At 48.3% G+C, this 14,638-nt stretch overlaps 1 protein-coding gene across 7 annotated transcripts in view; it reads right to left on the bottom strand.

The window, feature by feature from the left end:
* The window catches only part of DNM3 (dynamin 3), a 374,683-nt gene that overhangs the window by 218,349 nt on the left and 141,696 nt on the right, over nt 1–14,638 (bottom strand). For 5 of the 7 annotated variants that reach the window (XM_053659308.1, XM_053659307.1, XM_053659304.1 and 2 more), the window contains exons 13-14: nt 12,938–12,989; nt 12,077–12,106 (exon numbers count right to left, since the gene is read on the bottom strand). In XM_053659308.1, coding sequence (XP_053515283.1) covers nt 12,077–12,106; nt 12,938–12,989 — 82 coding nt within the window. The remainder of the gene's footprint in view (nt 1–12,076; nt 12,107–12,937; nt 12,990–14,638) is intronic. The other 2 variants (XM_053659305.1, XM_037167463.2) reach the window with 1 other exon arrangement.

Consider the following 14,638-nt stretch of genomic DNA (forward strand, 5'->3'; position numbering starts at 1 on the left):
CTAGAAAAATAGTGAGTCCCTGATGTGGGTCAGGCAGCACATTGGAGATACAAGGCTAAGTCTCTGAACTTGACAGAGCTGACAAACAGGACTAGACACTGAGCAAAGACTCACACAGATCCCTTGGGGGTGGCGGCCACCAGGATGCGGGCAGCTCCGACCGCACGGGTGGCGGGAGAGCCGCATGCTGCAGGGTCCAGCACCCGCACTGGACTCTGAAGGGGGTGCAGTGGGAGACGGGGCGCCCCTGGCACAGGGAGCAGGGGTGAGCCTGGCAAGACCATCCTGGCGGGGAGGAGAACCATGCTCTGCGAGTGGCTTACGTGAAGAAATTTGGTCCTCATCCTGAGAGGAATGGGAAAGCCCGTGAAGTGTTTCAGGTGGGGCAGCCACGTGAGATGTGCTTCCGGCTCTGGTTGGGTGAGGAGATCAGAGGGAGGGGAAGGGGCAGGGGATCAGACAGAATCCCCGGGGGCAGGGTCCTGGGTCACAGACGGTGACAACTATCACAAGAGGGGTGGGAAGGAACATTTAGAGAAGTGGGCACAGTTGAAGGATATTTAGGAAGAAAATTATTGCGACAACGAGTAAGTGGGGGTGGACGAGGAGGGGAAGGCGGTGTCGGGGGTGACTCCCGAAGTTCAGTTTCTGACACTGGACCTGCTCTGCGGGCAAATTCACTGAGAGGAGACCACGTGTAGGGAGGGGCTGAGGCCTCTGCACATGAACCAGAACCACGGTCCGGGGAGAAGGCTCAGTCAGATCAACCTGTGAATCGCTGATCACAGGGGTCGATGAAGCCTCAGGTAGAAAAGATAACAAAGTGAGAGCCCGAGGGAGGAGGGAGGAGGACCGGGCTGAGCCCCCGGGGAAGCCAACGGGTCATGGCCGGGTGGAGAGGACGAATCCACAAAGGAGACAGAGGGGCAGCTAGAAGGGGGGACAAAAGCAGAATACAGAGTCCTGGGCGGAGACTGTTTTAATAAGAGAAGGACGAAAGTGCCTAGTGTTGCTGTGAAGGAAAGTGGGATTCAGAGTAAAAAGAAATATTCCCTGGTTTGGGCACCATGGAGGTTATTGAAGAGATAATATTTCAAACATTTAACACCCAGCCCTGGCCGGGTGGCTCAGATGGTTACAGCTGTGTCCCCGTACACTAAGGTTGTGGGTTCCATCCCCAGTCAGGGCACATACCAGAGTCAACAAATTAATATATAAATAAGTAAAATGACCAATCAGTCAGTTAATCCCTCTTCTTCTCCTTCTCTCCCTTCCTCTTTCTCAATAACAATTTTTTTTAAGTTAACAGCTATTATGGCATCAAGCTGACAAGTCTGAGGAGTGTGGGGGTCCCAGGGCTAGAGCAGGGTATGGGAGGCCCCCTCTGGACCAAACCTCTGCCTTTAATATGGATAAGGGGGAGTCTGTGGCAGAGGCAGGTTCTGAGAAAGAAGCCTCAGCATCTCTGATGACAGGCAGGCACCCGGGAGAGCAGCCAGTTACGACCGGCAAGAAAGCATCACTATCTGAATGGCCACCATGGCCCCACCAACACTCGCTGGCTGCACAGCCTGGCCAGACTCTGTCCCTGGGGCTTGGTGGGGAGGGAGGCAGCCAGGTCAGGAGGGGAGGGTGACAGAGTGGAAGGTCTCCCACGCCACTCTGGCTTCAAATGATGGGTCAATCCCTTCACAGTGTCTCCTGGATGCAAATACAAAACCAGGCAAAACAAAGAACTGGCCGGGGAAGAAGACATAACCTCAAAGAGAGAAGTCGTTTTAGAGACGTTCCTGGGAATTCTGGCCCATGGAGAGAAGCAACGAGACGTGTGCTCACGGAAGCACTGGGGTTGAAGGGTTTTGAAGAACAAAGTCCCTGACACATGGGCTTTTCCAAAACGGCCCTTCAAAAAGTGGTGGCTCTGATCACAATGCAATTGTTTAAAAAGCAGGTATGCCAAGGAGTGACGGGTAGAAACATAAATGCACGCAGCAGTTTCTCGGTAACATAGTAACACTCAAAGAAAAAAAAAAAAGAATCAATCTGCGGTACAATGAATAACAAAGAAGCACCAGTATGGAACAGACCTGGATCTCCTCTTTCTTTGCCGTGTATTTTGTTCTCTGTCTAAATGCAGCGCTTACATCACCTTGCTTTGGATTATTCTGCCATTTACTTGCTGCATGAATTTGGGCAAGTACTGATCTAACCGAGCCTCATTTTTTGTTTTTATTTCTCATCTGAGAATTGGAGCTGATAATCTCACCTCCAATAGATGTTACAAGGGTTAAGTGAGTTGAATAGACCTCAAGTATGCAACAGCGTGTCTGGCATGTGGTAGATGTTCAATAAATGGTAGGTGTTATTACCAAGAAGAGACTGTGCTTTAATGCTCCTTTGTACACCTGAACTTGCCCTAGGTCACAGGATAGTGGATAAATTACTGTGACAATGGCTTCAAACCAGGGTGATAACCAAACCAGCAGCTTTCGGTAAACATATGGCAGGAGTTCTCTGTACAATCGCAAGGTCTGGGAGACATATTAATAAAGGCCAAGGGTGATGAGTGAGGAACTCTCCTATCTGAATGATAGCAACCCCTGCTGAGTCTAAGTACGACTCCTAGTTGAGTGGTTAGCCCTAATTGTCAATCAAGTATAATTCAGTTTCATTGCAAGACTGGAATCGAATACATTCAGAATCCCATTTCAGAGCTACAGGGAATCACTTCTCTGACGACATAGTTTGGGTGGGACACTTGAGTGGTCCCCACAGGCAAGTCTGAAATGACAACCCTGAATACCAGTTATATCTCAGACCCATTTTTTTCCCTCTAGATGACAAAAAGTACCAAAGTTGATATGCAGCTGTAAGATATTCTAGATGTTCCCCTCCAAATGTTAACATCACAGTTTATAGGCCATTCTCTTCACAGCCCACCGACAGGGCTGGCCATCCACTTCCAGGCTTTTAAATACATAACTCTTTCTTCTAGGCAACGGTGGTTCTGTGGACACCTATCATGAGCAGAGTGTACGTTTGACCCAGAAAATATAGCAGTGAACTTGGCAACGGAGGTCCCTGACCTCCCAGAGCCCGCGGGCAAGTCAGGGAGAAGAACGGTAAACCAGAAAGCACACGAACACGGGGTCAGGGAGGCCCCCATTTCTACGGGAACATGCAGCGAGCTGGCGGGGAAAAGAGTCCTTGGGGAGCGCTGTGACCCAGAGAAAAGGAGGAAGATGTCTGGTGCTCAGGCAAAAATAAAGATGCCCCAGGCACAGGAAGGAGCACATTCAGAGCCCCGGCAGGGACAGAGTCTGGACCACCAAGACCCTCCCTGGGGGTCACTGTTGCTGGCCCACAGTATTCGGGAGTGGCAGGGGACAGGAGCAGCGGGAAGCAGGCTGGGGACAGATAAGACATGGTACCGTGTGGCCACTGTCCTCAAGGTAAAGAAGTGCTTTTGAGTGGTTGTGAGGGAGCAAGGGGGTAAAGTGTTCAGGGTGTCACTGTGTTTATACCAAAACAAAAGAAAACCCTGCGAGGCGCTTCCCTTGTTTGGAACCTCAGTGAAAAGTTTTAGGAGCAAGAATGCTGGATTCTGGAATAGGGAAGAACTTTAATTACGGGTGGATTTTAATTGCCCATGTTCTTGCTGGCTTCCTTAGTGGTGGCTAATTGAAAATGGGCTGTCACCCAAGATGCTCTGTGAGGAAGCCCAATGAAGTGAGGTGCATAACAGAGGAAAGCCCGCTTTCCACTGAAAAGCGAGGGACATTTAAGGAACCGGCGGTCCGATTTCTGATGAGACACGGAGAGGCCCTGGGAAATATCAGTCATCCAGAGCAGCTATTTTGCCTAATCTCGTAAACGAGTTGCAGATGTCGGCTCATGCAGCGAGGCTGTGCATCTGTAATTTTTAAATTGTCTCACAGTTCTAAAACCCGACTCCGTATGCGCCGGAAATCGGTGACATGAATGATGAAGCTCAGGAAGCGCAGCCCGAGGAATGCGGAGAGCGAACGGGAGATAATGCTCTCGGCGGCGGTCAGGCCCCGAGCACAGGATGAGCCAGGGATGACATGGTTCCTTCCTCCAGGACGTGGGTCCTGCAAGCAGGCGCTTGAAAATGAAACCCTGCCCCGGGATGTACCACACGAGAGGAAGTCATTTAGAGATAGTCGGGTTCTCGAAAACAAGTCCCCCTTTTCCTCTCGCCCGCCTCTGCCCCGCGGCGGGTCAACAGGAAGACCAGGGCAGCTGGGGAAGGAAAAGGTTTCTGAGAAGAGAAAAAAAGCTGAGAACACAAACGGGCGCTAAAAATGTCTTACCTTACTCAAGACGATCGTGTTTTGTGGGCTGGGGCAGGAAACAATAAAGTGACTTGTTTGTAAAGGAATGTTTTAGTTACGATAGTGCTTTCTCATAAAAGGCTTTCATAAGCAGTCAAGAGAGACTCCGATTAAAACTGGGAATAGGGGCTGGAGGTGGTAGGACTCCCGCAGATACAGAATTTGTATGACGTTGCAAAGAATAACCGAGGGTGTTGGAAATGAAATGACGATGCCAAGTTTCATGTTCGTATTTGGATTTCCCAAGCTCACTGGTGCGTACGTGCACCATTTCCAAGTAAGGCCCCGTCCAGACAATATAATAGCAGTGCACAGAATAATCGACCCACCGGGGCAATCCGCCACGGACTCCATGTGCAAATAACCTCACCAGGAATGAGGACAAACCCTTATACCCACAACTTACTGTCAAATAGAATGTGCACCCACATACACACAAGCACAGGCTAGACAGCGATCCATCAGTCCTGGCCACAAGTTAACCTCTGTGAAATCTCCTGCAGCTTCAGGGCTGAGCGAGACACCCGGGTGCTGACCACTGGCCTTCTGGGGCCTGGAATCAGGAGCGGGAAGGGGTGGAGTGAGTGTCTGTCTGTGTGTGTGTGTGCCAGCGACCTCCAAGGTTGGCTGGGGCAGCAGCCCCCATTGAGCCCCTTGCCACCGAGGTGGCTGTGCGGGAACAAAGTAAAAAGCTCTGCTCTGAGGTGTGGGCTGGAGACGAAAGAGGTGGAAGTTGAAACAGGGAGAGCTACTCACCCAGGACCCAGAAAAGGATAAAATCCCGAAGTCCACAAATGTGGAAAACGGTCGTGGATGGGAAGACATGAGGATGCAGTTTATCTGTTAATTCGGGGAAACATTCCGGTCTAAAATGACAGTGGTTAATACGAGTGGAAGAAAATAACACGTTTAATGTTATAAGAGTTCCAGGGAAACTTACCGGGAACCAAACACATCACGCTTTGTCAAAAAGAGAGTCAGGTAGAGACAAAAGGGACAGAGGGAGGAGGAGGGGCAGCGGAAGGCAGGACAAGAGGAGAAGCCCGGAGCTGGCCCGGTGCCCTCCCTCCTTACACCTGATGAGGCGACCAAGCTCCTCCCACCCAGGAGCGGCCACAGCAGGTGCGGGGGCTGGACGCCCCCCCCCCGTTGAAGGGGTTTGTCGGGATGACTTGGACTAGATAGAACTTTTCCCCTCCTTGATTTTAAGCCCTGAACTCTCAACTAAGACGCAACAATACAGGAAACACATCTATGTATTTTCTGGGGAAAAAATTGGAAGAGCATGCTATTCCAAGCTGAAGTCTAGATTTAGAAGATGCAGAACGAATGAGCGGGCCATGCATTTCACTAAGGGGTAGCGTTCGTGGACTCCATTCTCTGCCTGCTTTAGTAAAGCAAAGACTGTCGTGCTTTAGAACCTGTGGAGATGTTTTTGTAGAAGTAAGGGGTAAAAAGGGAACCTGTTCAACCAGCTACTACAGCTTTTCATTGTCAATCAATCAGTGCAATGGACTGAATGTTGGTTCCCCCCAAATTGGTGTGTTGAACCCCAACCTCCCAATGAGGTGGCAGGAGGAGGTGGGGCCTCTGAGAGGCAATCACGGTTAGATGGGGCCACGACAGAGGAGACCCACTGATGGGATTATTAAAAGAGGAGACATGACATCTCTCTCGGTGTGTCTGTCTGTCTCTCTCTCCCCACACCAAGGAAGGTCATACGAAGACATGTTTAAGAAAAGGGCCCTCACTCATGACCCAACCATGCTGGCCTCCTCATCTCAGACCTGCAGCCTCTAGAACAATGAGCAGTAACTGTGTTCAGCCACCCAGCCTATGGGATCCTGGTACAGCAGCCCCAACTAACTAAAATACTCAGATTAATTTGAACAAAGCCAACCAAGTCTGTTCTGTTCAGGACCTGACAGCTTTAGATTAAGGGAAAAAAAGTAATAAGTAAAAATAAGAGCAAATGGATTTAAGTGATGTGACTTGCCGTGATAGGGTTTTTGGTAAAACTAGCTCCCTCGAAGATCAAGAGAGGGGTGGAGCCAAAATGTATTCAGTTCTTCCTGTGAGTAATGTCCTAAAGCTCTTTCAGTTAGACGGACGTGGCGAAGGACAGCTGACTACCTCTGAAAATGTGTGGCACCTATTTTTAAATCTATGTTAAACTACTTAATTAGAACAGTGGGAGGGGCATTCTTCTTGCTCTGCCTTCAGAAATCTGTCCTCAAAATTCGCCCACGAACTGGATACATAGATTTCATTGTTGCTTCATAGCACTCTCCCCACTTCCACGGCAGAAAATGGCTCAGTTTAGGAAATAAAAGCAATTGTCTTATTGTCTTTCCTTAAGAGACTAATATAAATACATAACAGCAATAATCATAAGAGCAAGCACTTTTTTTTTATCCTCACCCAAGGACATTTTTCATTGTGTTTAGAGAGACAGGAAGGCGGAGAGGAAGAGAGAGACACATCAATGTGAGAGAGAAACGCCAATCAGCCGCCTCCCTGACCCACCGGGACTGGAGACTGTACCCACAATCCTTCAGTCACAGGACAGTGCTCCAGCCGACTGAGCCCCCGGGGCAGGGTGGGCACTAATGAGTTTTGAAACTTGTAGGCAGCCTAAGAAAAAGAAACTAATGTCTACTAACTCTAGCTTTCAGAAAGTGGGGAGGAAAGAAACCCTGTTTTGATTTTTAAAAAAAAGATCTTTTCTGCTTGAAGCCTACGATTCGAGATGGTTGTCTGAGGATGACAGGTTGGGGAGAGCCAAGCTTCACCCTCCGAGCTTCCATCAGAGCAGTAGCAGGCACACAGATGGGGGCCCGGGAGCTCGTCGGCTGGGCCTCCCTCCCCGGGGTCTCACAGCTGAGAAGCAGAGGACCCGTCGTGGAAATGCCGCATCAGTCCTCCCGGCCGTGGGACAACCTGGCCTTTGACATATTCAAGTCCAGAAATTCCATCCGAGTTTCTCTGAAGACCAACAATGCTCCGGGAACGCCTGTAGCTACTACCACTTGTGGCCCTTCCTGCGCTGTCTGCTCCCTCTTGTCCCAGAAGCATCTCTGACCCTCCAGGGGGTGTCACGCCCTTGCCTCTGACACCGCCAACCCTGCCCGCTCTTCGCCTTAATCCTGGTACCTACTTCCTAACTTCAGTAAGCCCCTCCCACGTCCTGACTTGCCCACTTCCTTTCCACTTTCGGTCAACACCATCTTTCGTATTTTCTCGTGCCTGGGCACAAACTCAGATTACAGTCCTGTTCCCTGTGGTTCGGTGGGCCCAAACCACTGAGTGACACTGGTGGGGATGGGAATGAAAGTGGTGTGTCACTGCTGGGCTGGCCCCTGACAACCTCCGTCACTCGAGCGTCCTCCCCTCTCCCACCTGCTGGAAGAATGAAGGGCATCCCAGAGTCCCCGCCTGACCACGTGAAGCGGGGCTGCCCTGGCCGACGTCCTTCACTGGAGGGTCGGAGCAGATGGAGTGAAACTGATGTTAGAGCAGGCAACTGAAATTCTGGGGCTGTTTGTTACTTGGCTGACCCATCCTCACTAATACATCAAAGAAAACCATTCACAGCAGATTACACAATCCTTTACTTCAACCTCTCTCTCTTCAAAACTTGACCTTACATGCTGCCTCCCTGGAAATTGATATAAATTTCCACTGATAGCCAGCTCAGGATATCAATTTCTTGGTCTGCTTCCTCCACTTCACGCTGCCTTTCAGCTGTAGAGCAGAAGAACGATTCTTGAGACCAAGGAGACTGATCTGAGCTCAGTCCCCAACACTGCACGGGACCTTCCACCAGCTCCCCTACAGAAGCACTTCCCAAATGTTTCTGGAAACACCCAATACTACTGGACCATTCCCTCCTTGAAATGTTCTCTCTTCCCCCTTGGCATTCACTCTACTGCTCACCAAGTTTTCCTACCTCTCTCCTCACTTCCTAGACTGCTTTTCGGTTTCTCATCTTTCTGAACTCTTCTTTCTCCATCATCCTTTGAATCCCAGACTTCCTTCTATGACTTCATCCTCTGGACATGATCTCATCTACTCCTGTGGCTTTAGCAACCAGGTACACAAAGGACAACTGTGAAATGCCCATCTCCAGTCTAGACAGGTCTTAAACTTCAAACTCTGCTGATGTCACAAATAGGCACAAAAAATATATCCAAAACTGAAGTCACCACCTTTTCTCCCATTGTCCCTGAGATCTGCTCCTTCATCTGTACTCCCAACAGTGGGTCCCTTAGCCATAGCCTGGGGGGGGGGGTGGATGATGTGACACTCTCCAATTAAATAAACTCCTGCCATGAACATTTGTATTTTCCTACCTGAGTCACTTCGAAAGTCCCAATTTCTGTATCTCTAGTTTTACTGGTAGGGCTGGCACACAGATCTTTCTACTACACAAATCAGATGACATCTGTTCTCTACTGGAAATCCTTCACTGGCTCCAGACCACCTCTGGACTCAGTTCTGTCTCTTTGGAACTCTAGACACTTTTATACAACTTCCCACTGGACATGTTCACTCCAATTTCCCAGAGTGACTCGCAGTCAACAAATCCTCCCCCGAGGCCAAACCTGGATTTTTCACCCTGTTCCCTTTCCCTTGAAGAGCACCACCGTCTCACCAGCGCCTAACTCAGACACCAGGACCGCACTGCTAATGATCCCCCGACGTCTCCCTACCACGCAGCTCATGACATGTCAGTCCTTTGGACTCTTCCTCCTTAGTTCTCCCAACTCATAAGCTTCTCCTCAGACCCACTGCACACAGCCTGGCCCAGCTCACCCTCACCTCCTGACCGGTCTCCTTTTTCTAGCCTTGTCCTGACTCCGATCTTTCTCCACACTAGAGGCAGAATGAGCTTTCTAAAACATTCATAGGATCATGCCTAAAACCTTAGAGACATTCTGCTGCTGTTAACACCATACAGATATCTTAGGTGGAGCTTAGGTCCTAGAGAAGTAAGATGAAAACTAATAAATAAGATAAATAGCAAGACCTTGGAGTTGGGGGGCAGGGGGCAGTGACTTCAGGTGCAGGCTCACGGCCAGCCTCTCACAGAAATGGCGTTTCAGTGTGAACTGCAGGACCAGCCTGCAGTAAGAAGGAACCAGCCTGGAAAACGGAGGCAGAATTCAGTCTGCTTCCTTCCAGCATCCCCGCTGGGCTGGGAGCTCCCTGAGGGCAGGGCTGGGGTCTGCTCACCACTGCCGCAAACCCTTCCCACAGATTTTGGCACATGTGTGATGAGTGAAGGGATGAAAGAAGTTTAAGCTTCAATTTGAATTTCCCATCAGTCCAACCTGAGGCTGATTGTGCACCCACGTTATCTTTGTACATTTGCCGACATCAACTTGTAAAACTTCTAAGGAAATTTCTAGGCAGATAACAGCGAGTGGAATTGAGACTTCAAAGAGTTTTGCCTTCCTTAAATCCTTCTAACATACTTCAGTACAGACCTTGCACAGTGATCTCTTACAACCAGAGGCCTTAGAGGGTATTAGGATGGATGGGCCACTTGCTAGGACCCTGCAGGACTCTGAGGCCACCGACCATAAAAGCCGGCATCTGTCGGCATCTGGGCCCCAAGGCTGCCTGGCCCTGGGCCTCTTCACTGGCAAAGCTGCTTTAACGCAAACCAAACCAACATCAGACACTCAGATTCATAAAACAAATGGTTTCAAGTCATTATGGCTCATTTCTGCTACAAAGGAATAAAAAAACAAGACAGGATTCCTTAAAGTAGACTGTATTGTATTTAACTGTTGTATTTGATTCCAGAAAAATAAGATATCTAGGTTCATAATCCATCACTTGCAAATTAAAAAGGTTTTTTAAAAAATAAATCTGGCAGCAAAACCTGACTTGCCATGAAAGTATTTATATCTTTCATTGACTCAATCTGGTGTAAGTATTCATTTGTTTCACTACAGAAAAATAATGTGTTTAATTACAGGGTGCTGCCTCTGACCCCACAGTAATGCCGGGTACTATACGGTACATGCAATGTGGGGTTTTTCTAGAATCCAAACATTCTGACCTTCAAGGCATAACGAGACCCGAGGGGCTTGGATAAAGTATCTGTATCCTATTAAAACACTCACCCAATTCTATTATCTTTGGAGTTATAAAACTTTCATATGTGTGGGCTTTGAAGTACTCAGCAAAAGTCAAGTCACAAAAACACATTAGCATGATTTGAGCATTTGGAAGTAATATAATTAAAAACTGGTTCAGAGTTTTCGTTCAGATCTGATTTAAAATATGCATTTATGCCGTTATATTATTGCTTTTCCAATAAAGATACACTTCCGTGAGTTAGAGATGCTTCTGACCACAAGGCAAGTTTCATGGGCAAATCCTTTACATAAAGGGTCCCCTACCACCAGGGCAGCGGACTGGTACTTGTCCATGGCCCATGAGGAACCGGGCCATACAGACGGAGGAGAGGGGCCAGGGAGTCAGCGAAGCTTCGCTCCCATTATGGCCTGAGCTCTGCCTCCTGACCCCCCTCCCCAGGTCCGTGGGGAAAGGTTGGGGACCACTGCTTCACATCACACCAGCCTTAATCTGGACACTGCAGTCTTTTGAGTAATTTGTCAGAGCTTCTGATCTTTCCAAAGTGTTTCACTCTTCTCATTTCATAACTTTTATTATTTTCCTGTACTTGACGTGCTTTCTCCCAAAAGTTTCGAGCCGCAGCACCTACCTGCTGGGAGCAAGGTGTCTGCTCTTTACAAGGCACCTCCACGTCCATCCAGCACCCAGCCACAAACCTCACTGTGTACATCCTACCAGATCCTCACAATCGCCCTGCGGAGAGATTTTCTGTTCTTCCCCTCGCACAACTGAGCCAATTCAGGCTCGCTCTGTCCCAGGATGTATGGCTACTGACAGATGAGAAATTAAACTAAAGGATGTCTACCTCCAAAGTCTGTTTTGTCCAAACGACATGGGGCAGATAAGTGGCCCAGGTGCCCATCTCATCCCTGACTCATGCACGGTGGGAAGGAGGGCTTTAAGGCTGCTTCATCCACAGTGGAAATGAGAGTGTAATCATTTTTCAAAAACATCACTATGCTAGAAATTTCACAGTATCTTTCTTTACACTTCCATGAAATGAAGATAGGATATCTAGTTTTTAAAAGATTCAACTGTAAAACCATGTAAAACTGCAATCAATGTAATTCTGTTTTCATTTTATTACTTTCAAAACAAATACACAGAATTGGGAAGGCTTATCAACAAATACAACAAATCAGCTGTTCAATATTCACCCACCTTTCAGAAGCATCATCGACATTTATCGGAAACAGTATCATACAAAAGCATACACCATGTAACAACACAGCATAAAAGGACAGAGATGGAGATCATTAATGATTTTAATTATTTTAAGGCCCATTAAAATTAGAGAAATATTGAAGCACCCACAATGTTAAGGGTTTATTACTACAGCGTTTTAGAGTTTACTAGTTCATACCTTTCAATCACAGCAAGTTATTAGCAGTGAAGGGATGAACCCTCTTAGGAGGATTTTTATTTCAATGATAAGGTGTTATGGACAAGACAACCTAAGTTTAAAAAAATTAGTAGCAAGCGCTAGTCGAGTTAATCAGTTAAAAGACAAACTGTGCCGTGGGAAGCTGAATGAAAAAGCAACACTAAAGCTTACAGAACTTAGCTCGTACAATTTGCCTTGAAGGCGGAAGATTGGTTCCCTGAAATAGCAAAGAATTATATGCTTTAGTTCAGAAAAAAAGTTTTTAAAATCAAGTCTGTTATTACCTCTTCTCCTTTCAAAACAATGGAAAAAAAAAGATTTAGAGCAGAGGTTTCAATTTGTTCAATAATTGTACCTCTGAATTGAAAAAGAATGAATGAAGAAGTCATCATTGTTTTGACTCGAAAAGAAATAACAAGGCATGTAAATACTCATTATCGCGTGAGACGTAAACACAACAGCAGACTGTTCGGAGTTAACGCGAGCTCTGCGGAGCACTACTGGTCAGAGGCAGCGGGGTCAGCCCAAAACGCAGAAGCTCTGAAGGTCAGCTCTTCAGAGAGATCAACAAGGTCTTCGTCAACCAACAGGAATTTGGTGTGGCGGCGATGAAATGCAAGCGCCGCCTTCCCTGGGAGCCCTTCACTGTTACCAAGCTGTGCAAACGTGTGAACTAGTCAGCAGCATCAGAAAGCCCATGCAGCTACTCACCGTACTTTAAACCTGCACTGACTCACAGATTTGATGTGAAATCAAAATTTGCTGGCATTGTAAGCAAGCAAAGTAGGACACAAGGAGTCAGCTTGGAAAAGCAGAGCAAATGGCAGAAAAGTTATTGAAAATAAATCGATCAGGTTAACTGCACAATAGAGCAACAGAAAGAAAAAATGCGATTTGCTCTGAAAACTTTAAAAGCCAAAACAAAACAAAAAGGAAAGCTGCGTTTCCAACAAAATTTGCATACGATTAATTGGCATTTAAAAAAAATAGTCAGCAAAGCAAAAGCTCTCGGGCGCATGCATGCAGTGGTTCTTTGAGCGAGTCCTACCTGATTTCCAATTGTGTTTTTCTTGTGAACCTGGCTGCTCCGCTGCTGAGCACTGAGGAAAGCAAAGGAGAGGAGCGCTGAAGACACTGGTAGGTAAGGCTTTTCCCAAACAAGTCACAGACGCTAAAATACACACGGGCTTGAACAATGTATCAACAGCTGGGGCAGAGCTACTGTCAAAATCCCAAGGCAGCCCTGGCTGGTGTTGCTCAGCAGACTGAGTGCCGACCTGTGAACCAAAGGGTCGCAGGTTCAATTCCCACTCAGAGCACATGCCTGGGTTGCGGGCCAGGTCCCCAGTAGGGGGCGTGTGAGAGGTAACCACACACTGATGTTTCTCTCCCTCTCCTTCTCCCTCCCCTCCCCACTCTCTAAAAATAAATAAATAATTTTAAATTTTTCTCTCCAAATAAATAAATAAAGTCAGGTCAGTTTGGTTCTGGAAGCAAAACCAACTCAGCGGAACTCCTAGACCCAGTGAACAGTCACAAACCAACAACACAGTTAACACCACAGGGAGAGAGACCACACTCTGGCGTCAACACCGTGTGGGCCAAGGCCAGTATTCGGGGACGCCCGCAGGTGCACAGAACAGTTGTGCTGAAAATGAACAGTCAGCAGTTGGGAGGCGGAGGCCTTGTGCCAGGGGCTTTACAGATATTACTGGTTCTAACGAGTTTTATTTAACCCTGTGAAGTGCTTACCACCACCTTTTCCTGTTACAGACAGGGCGCCTGAGTCTCAGAGGAGCTGAATGCATTTCCCAACGTTACTCGGCCAGCGAGTGCTGGCCCCGAGTAGTCTGCCGCAGTTTGTCTCCAGAACCCCAACTCTCCGTGATGCTGTCCCATCTCCTTGCCTCCAATTCCACTCTAGTTTGACGCCTCCCTTGGGCACTGCCAGCTTGGACCTGCCTCCCGACTCTAGACTCATACATGTTTCTGACATACACGTTCCACAGCTCCCCCTGGATGTCTCCGTGGGCGCTCAAACTTAGCACCGGCCTCCACCCACAGTCTTCCCCTTCTTAGTCCCGCAGGTCCGAGTGCGTAAGCCCAAATGCTTGGTTCCGCTTTCTCTCAGCAAGCGCTGCTGATGCTCCTCCTTAACGTGTGTTCAAAAGTCACTGTCTTTTCACCGCTCCCATTGTTGCCACCTTGGTCCACGCAACCATGACCTCTCACTTCGCTCTGGCAGTGGCTGACTCTGTGGCCTCTGTTTTCATGCCTAATGCCTGGTTCTCAACACAGAAGCCAGAGGGATTCTTAACAGGGGGTGTGGTCACTGAGTGCTCAACACTCGGTGCTGCCCGGCAACACCATGCCCCACGGTTAAGGTCAAAGTCCTGCAGTGGTCCAGAGGCCTTTCTCAATGGACCCCACCCTCTGCTACTCTCCACGTCATTCATGGGAGAGGTCCAGCCACGCTGAACTCCTTTCTTCCTTTTTTTTTGTTTGAACCCACCCAGCATACTTCCAGCTCACAGCCCTTACGCCAGCTGCTCCCTCTGCCTGGGAGGCACACTTACGCCACGTATGCCGAGCAGGGCTCCTCACATCACCTCCTTCGAGGCCTTGTTCGAGTCTACCTTTTTGGTGAGACCTACCGCGCCACTCAAAATCGCGCCCTCCCTTCTTCCCGCACTGCCACCCACTTTGCACTGTTCTAATGTTCTCTACAGCACTTTCACCTTCGAACATA

Source organism: Artibeus jamaicensis, unplaced genomic scaffold (genome assembly GCF_021234435.1).
Source record: "Artibeus jamaicensis isolate MK-2021 breed Jamaican fruit bat unplaced genomic scaffold, CSHL_Jam_final scaffold_625, whole genome shotgun sequence".
Taxonomy (NCBI): domain Eukaryota; kingdom Metazoa; phylum Chordata; class Mammalia; order Chiroptera; family Phyllostomidae; genus Artibeus; species Artibeus jamaicensis.